General features: G+C 40.0%; 1 protein-coding gene across 1 annotated transcript in view; it reads left to right on the top strand.

Annotated features, from left to right (window-relative positions):
• Window positions 1–9739, top strand: part of Supt16h (SPT16 homolog, facilitates chromatin remodeling subunit) — a 36504-nt gene that overhangs the window by 20728 nt on the left and 6037 nt on the right. Inside the window, 8 exon segments of the mRNA XM_031362656.1 lie at window positions 2–86; window positions 1414–1549; window positions 1645–1771; window positions 1992–2110; window positions 2960–3085; window positions 3385–3497; window positions 4040–4115; window positions 5158–5327. Coding sequence (XP_031218516.1) covers window positions 2–86; window positions 1414–1549; window positions 1645–1771; window positions 1992–2110; window positions 2960–3085; window positions 3385–3497; window positions 4040–4115; window positions 5158–5327 — 952 coding nt within the window.

Genomic DNA, 9739 nt, shown 5'->3' with positions numbered 1-9739 from the left:
ATCAACTTCTATTGTCCAGGCAGTGCTCTGGGCAGGAATGAGGGCAACATCTTTCCTAACCCTGAAGCTACTTTTGTCAAGGAAATGTGAGTCCCTAGGAAACAAGTGTCTCCAGCCTGTGCTAGTGGAGCAGTGACCTCACATATCCATTCCCCTGCGCCCTTTCCCAAGAAGCCTACAAAGCCTTACTTGGTGGCATTTGTTTAGGATTACATTGCTGACTTTGTAATGTTTAAGTCTGGATCCTAATTTAAATTCCTCATATGGCTATTTTACATTCACACTACACATTTTGCGATTGAATTCTCAGGAAAAAAATATGTGTGGGCCATCTGTGGCAACACACAGCAAAGCTCGAAGTTCACATTTAAGAGACTGAGGCAAAAAGTTACAAATTCAAGGCCATCCTGGGCTACAAAATTAATTCCAGGCAACCCTGAGCTATAGTGAGAACTATCTCAAAATAGAAACATAAAAAAGGAAGAAGAAAGAAAATGTGCTGAATTGGATTCTCTTTCATCGTGGAGTAGTAAGGAATATTGGGAGATACTACATCAAATTTGAAAAAATAAAAGTGTAATTTCCCTACTCCAGGGAATTAGCTATTGATATTTTCCACTTTAAAGAAAAAGAATTTCTTTTTTCTGGTTTCTTACCATTCCCATATTTAGTGGTAGTCTTTCTTTTAAAAACCCATTAAGCCATCTGGGCATGGGAGCACGTAGAGGGTGAAGCAGGAGGATTAGGAGTTCAAAGCTAGGCTTTGAACATACAAGGTCAAAGCCAGTTTGGACTAAATAAGATGTCTTTTAAGCCAGGTGGTGGTGGCGCACGCCTTTAATCCCAACACTTGGGAGGCAGAGACAAGCGGATTTCTGAGTTCGAGGCCAGCCTGGTCTACAGAGTGAGTTCCAGGATAACCAGGACTATACAGAGAAACCCTGTCTCGAAAAACCAAAAGAAAAAAAAAAGATGTCTTTTAAAAGATAGACTTAGAGAAAATTGAAAAACCAAAAGAAAAAAAAAGATGTCTTTTAAAAGATAGACTTAGAGAAAATTGGTAAAGTGCTTATCATACAAGCTTGAGGACCTAAGTTCAGGTCTCCAAGACCCACATTAAAATACATAAATATAGGTGCAGTAGAGTGCATCTGTAGTCCTAGCATTGGGGAGGTAAAGGCAAGGGCACCCCCTGGAATTTGCTAACCAGCCCATCTAGGTAGATCTGAGAGAGAGCTTCTCAAAAAAACAAGGCAAAAGTTACTAAGAAAAGCTGTCAATTCAGTTGTCTTCTGGCCTCTACACAAACACATGGCACATACACACAATAGAGAAATAAAGCCACTTAAAAACTTTAATAATGGGTTCAAGTTACCTAACTCGATAAACATCTATACAAATGTTCTTCTACAGTACATATCGAGCTTCAAATATGAAAGCACCCGGAGAGCAAACCGTACCTGCCTTAAATCTTCAGAATGCTTTCCGAATTATAAAAGAAGTACAAAAACGTTACAAGACCAGAGAAGCTGAAGAGAAAGAAAAAGAGGTGAGTCTGAACATAGACTAAGCATCTTTGTACCTGTCTTTGAAAGTTCATATGAACGTTACATGCACATACATGTACTGTTTTGTGACCCTTAGGGCATTGTAAAACAAGACTCCCTGGTGATCAACCTAAACCGAAGTAATCCAAAGCTGAAAGATCTATACATTCGTCCAAATATTGCCCAAAAGAGAATGCAAGGCTCACTGGAGGCTCACGTCAATGGTATGTGTAGATGACTCTCACATGCTGGACTGTAGCTTCATAGAGTACAGCATGCTAGAGAAGTGCTAGGAGGAGCCAGATGGCAAGATGGCCAGAAAGCATGGAAACCTGACACATGATGTGTCTCTGACCTTGTTCAAGTCAGCTGAAGAGACAAGTGTACTGCCTTTGGCCTTAGATAACACTGCTTAACACTGGGTGACCCCATTGTTTGCCACAGGTTTCCGATTCACGTCTGTTCGAGGAGACAAGGTGGATATTCTATACAATAATATCAAGCATGCGCTGTTCCAGCCCTGTGATGGCGAGATGATTATTGTTTTGCACTTTCACCTCAAGGTACACGCTTCTACTACTAAGCTAGCATAATTAAGGGCTCTCAACATTCCAGGACAGCCGGGGCAATACAGAGAAACACAGTCTCCAAAACAACAACAACAAAAGAGCTCTCAACAAAAACTGAATTTTTCTCACTTATTAAAATTATATTCATTAAAGAGGTTTTGATTACAGTTGTATGCTGGAGTATGGTTGAAGTTATTTGCAGGAATCAGGGTACCTGTTAAATGACTACACCACTAAAGGAAATGTCTCTATCTTCCTTGGCAACCAAGATCCTCTCTTTCTGTGATAGGGTGTTGACAGATGTACATTGTTGTCTTGAGGTCAGGATCATATCATTGCCAGAAGACTACTCTGCCCAATCTTTCTATTCCTCCATTGTTTCTTCCTTTTCCTCTACAGTGTTCTAAGCCGTGAAAGGAATGATGAGATGTTCCATTTATGGCTGAGCATGCAACAATTACTTAGTCTTAGAACTTTGACCAGTTAAAAGTTTCTATACTGACTACTGCCCACTGCAAAAAAGAAGCTTCTCTGACCAAAGATCAGGACTAATGTGTCAGGGTTAATGTAACTATTTCAAAGGTAGCTTGATGGATGTATCATATCCATCTAACAAAACAACAGCTCGAGTTTACCCACTAGGGCATGTGAATTCCCTCCAGTCAGGTAATTGGTTACCCCATAGCAGGTTTATTTTTACAATACCAAAAGGTACATCTTCAGTCAGTAGTATAGTACAGTGTGTATGTATCTGTTGTATGTACTTTGTTTCTTTAAGCATCTTGTCTTTGTAGGTTGAGTTGCCTAAATCTAATTTTTCTGTTCTCTCTGGATTATTGTTAGAATGCTATCATGTTTGGGAAGAAACGACACACAGATGTACAGTTCTACACAGAAGTTGGAGAGATCACTACAGATTTGGGGAAACATCAGCACATGCATGACCGAGATGACCTATATGCTGAGCAGGTCTGAAAAATTCAGAATCATATTTTCAGATTAGTGGGGTAGGGTTAAGTATAAGCTCAAGATTTATTTTATGCTCCTAAATACCAAATAACTTTAGTATCTTCTCTGGTGATCCAATGTATTAACTTATGAATTAGGCATAGATTAGAGAGTCATCTCCACAGTTTATGGTGTAAACCTTAAATAAGATCAGTGTCAGAGTAAAGAGAAGTAAAACTACAAAAGAGTTTTGACCTTTTTGAGGGGAAATACTAATAAGAGGTTACATGACGACTAAATAATACTGTTTTCCTCCACAGATGGAACGAGAAATGAGACACAAACTGAAAACAGCCTTTAAAAATTTCATTGAAAAAGTAGAGGCTCTAACAAAGGAGGAGCTGGAGTTTGAAGTACCATTTAGGGATCTTGGGTAATGACACTTCTTCGACCTCTCGCCTTCCAAAGCTCATGTGTCTAGCTTTAGGGAATGGATTATTGTTTCTTTTGTAATTTAATACCACATATACTTTGAGTTTTCTTTTTTTCCTATGACCTTTGAGATAACCACTCAATCTTCAGGATTCTCTAGCCAAGCACACACCATTAATCCCAGCACTCAGGAGGAAGAGACAGTCAGATCTCTGAGTTTGAGGCCAGTCTGCTCTACAAGATGAGTTCAGGGCAACCAAGAAACAGAGAAACCCTCTCCAAAAAAACAAATTGTTTTTAGGTTAGGGAGACACCTCCAGGTCGTCTTGGGACCTCTGGCCTCAAAGGTCACCCGCACCTGTGTGCACATACTTGCATGCAGACATGTTTTTTGTAAATTGATACATATGTTTTAAGACTCTCAAGGGTTTTCATAAGTAACTTCCTTCGGAGCTGATTGACAGAGGGAAGATGCCTGTATTGTATTAACAGTAGGCTTATTTGGTCACGTGGCTATGTGTTTGTCTTCCTTCTCTCTTTCAGGTTTAATGGGGCTCCCTACAGGAGTACCTGCCTCCTTCAGCCTACTAGTAGTGCTCTGGTAAATGCTACAGAGTGGGTGAGTATTCTAGCCTCCTCTTACTGTTTATTTTAATTTTCTGGTCCTTTGCCGTTTTCTTCCTGTCTCACTGTTAAGATCCTGACCCCAGAGTCTGCTAGCACATGCTCCACTACTGAGTGATACCCACACCCTTCTTGTATATTCTTTCTTAGTAATACAATTGTTAAAGGGGGGGAGGAAAATTCTTTTGATCCTGATTCTTTGATTCTTAGCTTAGATTTAAAATTCATTCAACAAATGATCTTTCTAAAGCCTCTGTAGTATTTAAAAGATACTTTCTTTGGAAAAAAAAGCGTAGCCAAGCAGTGGTGGCGCATGCCTTTAATCCCAGCACTTGGGAGGCGGAGGCAGGTGGATTTCTGAGTTCGAGGCCAGCCTGGTCTACGGAGTGAGTTCCAGGACAGCTAGGGCTATACAGAGAAACCCTGTCTCTAAACAAAACAAAAATTTCTTTGAGGATTTCCTAAGTTTATTCTCCTTGAGAGAAGCACCAAAAGTTCTTAGTATGTCACACTGAATTTATCTTTAAAAACAAAACAGGAAACAGTAAATAGTTTTTTTTTTTTAAGATTTATTTACTTATTTATTTTATGTATATGAGTACATCATTGCTCTCTTTAGACACACTAGAAGAGGGCATCAGATCCCATTACAGGTGGTTGTGAGTCATCATGGGGTTGCTGGGAATTGAACTCGAGGATCTCTGGAAGAGCAGTTGGTGCTCTTTTTGTTGTTGTTGTTTTGTTTTTTGTTTTTTGTTTTTCGAGACAGGGTTTCTCTGTGTAGTCCTGGCTGTCCTGGAACTCACTCTGTAGACCAGGCTGGCCTTGAACTCAGAAATCTGCCTGCCTCTGCCTCCCAAGTGCTGGGATTAAAGGCGTGCGCCACCACCGCCCGGCAGTTGGTACTCTTAATCATTGAGCCATCTCTCCAGCCTTCAACAGTTTTCCTTTGTGTGGTCATTTAGATTCTAGAAACATTTGAGAAGTGCTTAGAGGGAGGTACTTACACAGTAATGATGCAGCTCCTGTTTTGACAGCCACCCTTTGTGGTGACACTGGATGAAGTGGAGCTGATCCATTTTGAGAGGGTTCAATTTCACCTGAAGAACTTTGATATGGTGATTGTCTACAAGGATTACAGCAAGAAAGTCACAATGATCAATGCTATTCCTGTTGCCTCTCTAGACCCCATCAAGGAGTGGCTAAAGTAAGTAACCTGCCAGCCTCTTCCCCTTTACCTTGGACTATAAAATGCTATGTCTGTTACACCATGGTTTGTGCCTGTAATCACAACTACTCAGGTTACTAAGATAGTGATACGAGGATCTTATCTCTGAATTTTTTTCATTTATTTTTAGTTTTTTTCATAAGTATAAAATGCATGTATATCCCCCTCTCCTCCCTTTATTCTCCTTCATTTTCCTAAACAGTTGACTTCTGCTTTGATTAAGTCTGTACCTGTATAACTTTATGTGATTATGTAAATCTAGGAACCAGAAACATGAGAAACATACAATATTTCTCTTTCATGTTAACTCCAGTTGCATTCAAATTTATGTATCTCACTTAGTGCTTATTCATTCCTGTACACCTGGATTGGTTCCATAGCTTAGCTACTATGAAGAGTGCTGCAGTAAACACTGACTTGGTGGCTTATATTCTGACTAGAGTAAGATGAAATTATCATTATAGTTTTGATACTCATTTCTCTGATGACCAATGAAACTAAACACTTTTTCATATTTTCATTTACAATTTATATTTCCTTTTTGTGAATCTGTGTGCCTGTGTTTGTATGTGTACCGTGTGTGCAAGAACCCATGGAAGCCAGAAAAGGGATAGATGTTAGGAACTGAACCCAGGTCTGCTACAAGTGCAGTAAGCACTTTTAACCTCTAAGCCATCCCTTCAGCCTGAAATGTTCTCAGTGTATTTATTTTTTTTTTTTTTTTTGGTTTTTCGAGACAGGGTTTCTCTGAGTAGCCCTGGCTGTCCTGGAACTCACTTTGTAGACCAGGCTGGCCTCGAACTCAGAAATCCACCTGCCTCTGCCTCCCAAGTGCTGGGATTAAAGGCGTGCGCCACCACCGCCCGGCTTCTGGTTTCTATGTGTATGCATGAATATGTATGTAGATGTGAGGGGTGTGGGGCAGACAGGGGAGGCAAGCTGTAATTCTTGGCAGCTTCTGGGAGGAAGGAGATGGAAAAGAGAAAGAAAAAGCTGACTTGTTCATCAATGGTGGAGGAGTAACGGGAGAAGGCTTTAGAGAAAGTATACCTAAGGTTTTAAAGGCCAGCATGCAAAGGGAAAAGAAAAAGCTAAGCCTTTTGTGTTCAAACTGAAAAAGCAAGCAGGTTTAGCAGTACTAGATAGCTGCTTCAGCATTGTTTTGTTTTAGTTGGGGGGTGTGAGCATGGGTGCCAGACCTAGCAGCCTCTTTGTCCACTAAGCCATCTTGCTGGCCCCACCTTATCTTTTAGACCAGGATCCCCACTGTTGTCTTCTCCTATCCACAAAGGTTACAGCACACACCACCATGCCCGGTTCTGATAGCCCTCTGATTACTTAATGTTGGCAGTTACAGCTAAAAGTTCCTTTTTAGGACTATGCATAAATGTTGTGTTGTTTTGTTTACACTGGATTCTGGGAAGTGTTTTTGGTTTTGTTTGTTGGGTTTTTTGGTTGTAGTTGTTTGGTTGGTTTTGGTTTTGTTTGTTTTGTTGGGTTTTTGTTTGTTTTTTACTTACTCACTTTACATCCTGTTCCCTGTCACCCCCTCTCACAATCCTTCCCCCATCTCCCCTCCCCTTCTCCTCTGAGCGGGAGGGGGCTCCCCTGGGTATCACCCCCATCCCTACCCCTCAGGCTGGCACTTCAAGTCTCTGTGAAGCTAGGCGCTTCCTCCCACTGAGGACAGACAAGGCAGCCCAGCTAGAAAAACATATATCCCACATACAGGCAACAGCTTCTGGGACAGCCCTCATTCATTAGTGTGAAGTCTTACTCCATTGTTACCAAATACAATACAGGCAAATATTTTGAATATCCTGTATTTATTAAGACTTGCCTTGTGTTCTAATATATGATATAAAGAGAATTCTGGGCAGTAGTGGCGCGTGCCTTTAATCCTAGCACTTGGAAGGCAGAGGCAGGTGGATTTCTGACTTCAAGGCCAGCCTGGTCTATAGAGTGAGTTTCAGTCAGTCAGGGCTACACAGAGAAACCCTGTCTCGAAAAACAAAAAGAAAAAAGGAAAGCAATAAAGGGAATTGACTCCGTGGCTGCTAAGAAAACTTTGTCCTATGCTTGGGTGGAGTGTTCTATAGATAGATGTTAAGCATTTGATTACAGTGTCATTGAATCCAGAGGTTTCTCCAGGTTTTGTTTTGTTTTGTTTGGGAGTTTGTTTTGTTTTGTTTTGTTTTCCCCCCCAGAGACAAAGTTTCTTTGTGTAGCCCTGGAAATCCTGGAACTCCCTCTGTAGACCAGGCCAGCCTTAAATTCACATTGATCCTGCCTCTGTCTCCTGAGTGCTAGGATTAAAGGTATGCATCATCACTACTGTTTTATTTAAAATTTTTTCATTTGGGTTTATTTTCATTTTATATGTATAAGTGTTTTGCTTACATGTTGTTCACCGCATGAGTACCTGGTCTTAGATGTTTTTATTTTGTGGTTGTGTAGAGGTGTGTGTGTGTGTGTGTGTGTGAGAGAGAGAGAGAGAGAGAGAGAGAGAGAGAGAGAGAGAGAGAGAGAGAGAGAGAGAGAGAGAGAGAGAGAAAGAGAGAGAGAGAGACCTGTCTGTTGATATAAGTGAGGTTTTTAAGTCATCCATGAACACTGGGTTTGAGTTAGTGACTTTATATGTAATATATTTTATAGAATTGGGCACACCTGTGTTTAGTATGCCTGTGTTTCTAATTGTCATGTCCTCCTTCAATCAGTATACAGTAACCATCTCTATCTCTTTTGACTTGTTTTGGTTTTAAGTCTGTCTTGTCACAACAGTAATACCTGCTTATCCATTTGCTTGGAAACCTTTTCCATCCTCCCATCATGACATAGCATCTATCTTTTTATGGTGGCATCTATTTATTTTGACTGATTGCTTTTGGGTTTTAGGTGGGATTTTGTTGGTTTTGGTTTTGGTTTTGGTGTGGGTTTTTTTGTTTTTGTTTTTTGTTTTACAACTTGTTTTTTATTCACCTAACAGTCTCATTGCACTTGGTTCAAGAACTCAAGAGAAAATCTGATGTTAAAGATTGTTATTGGTCTTCAAACATCATACCCCATGATGCCATGTTTGCCTATAATTTCTCTAATATAAAACCACATTCACACCTCAGTGGCTGCCAATCCACTTAGCATAACATCCATAACTGTGAGAGCTATTTGAAACTACCAGTCTTAGCACTGTTAATTATTTTTTTACTCTTTAAATAGCTATAGGGAGTTCAGCAGAGGTTGAGGAAAGCAGCTCAACCTTGGTATAGTACCAAAACGTGGGCAGTTGAAGCTTCAAGTCCTGTCAGTGTCCACAGCACCAGGGCCTTCTCCGTGAAGTTACGCTCTAAGGTGGAAGCTGTTTTAATTTATTTGGGTATTTTTTTCTTTTTTATTTGTTTGTGTTTTTTGAGACACGGTATCTCTGTGTAGCCCTACTTGTTCTGGAACTCTGTAGACTAGGTTGGCCTAAGATCTGCCTGCCTTTGCCTTTCAAGTACTAGAATTAGAGGCATGCACCATTGTTTTTGTAATACTTGGTGTTTTTGTGTTCCTGTCTTAATATTCCTAGAGTGTTTGGTTAGCTGGCTTCAAACATGTGTTTATTTTTCTCTTTAATCTGAAGGATTCCTTCTGGTATCTGACTTTAGTTTGGGTTTCTTCAGTGGTTCTCCCTCTGGAATTCCTCTTTCATAATTTATATTCTCTTACTTCTTTCATCAATGTTGTTCTCTTGAAATTTGTATGGTCTTTGCTTTTTCTGAAATGTTGTCTAATCCACTCCCTACAGGCAAGCCATCATTGCAGGTTGATTTGGAAGGAATGATGTTGCCCTGTTTTGTTTTGTTTTGTTTTTATCACTTTATATCACTTGTATGACTTTAGATGGTAAAGGGTTACTTAGAATACTGTATATATGATTAGTTACTTTGGGTGTAAATGGAGAGATGAAAAAAAAAATCTCAGAGTAACCTAATGACTAATATTAGTTGACAGAAAAAGAGAGCAGTGTATTTAGAAGAGGGAATAAGAGGGGACAGTGAGGTCAGAGATTCCTAAAACCTGACCAGCAAAGGACAAGAGAAAGGGATGTTGGAGTGGATTGATCATGGTGGTATAGAGTATGAAAGCCATCCAGTATATTTCTTGATTTCCTGTATTCTGCCTTGAGGGCCCCAGGTAGAGCTGGGGCAGGTTTAAAATAAACCTTTGTTTTCATCTTCCAAAGAACTAGACTACATTCACGCTGTTTTGATCATTGTCTAAAAACCTGTTCTTCCCTTTGGTTCTGTAGTTGTTTCAATATGAAAATAACTGAAGTCCTTGTTTATCTTAGGTCTCAGGTAGAATGTGATTGCTAAAGATTTAGTTTAGTCACTTTTTTGCCTTTTTTT

The sequence above is a fragment of the Mastomys coucha genome, unplaced genomic scaffold, assembly GCF_008632895.1.
Source record: "Mastomys coucha isolate ucsf_1 unplaced genomic scaffold, UCSF_Mcou_1 pScaffold9, whole genome shotgun sequence".
Taxonomy (NCBI): domain Eukaryota; kingdom Metazoa; phylum Chordata; class Mammalia; order Rodentia; family Muridae; genus Mastomys; species Mastomys coucha.
The sequence above is the reverse complement of the archived record's forward strand: the minus strand, read 5'-3'. Positions and strand labels throughout refer to the sequence as shown.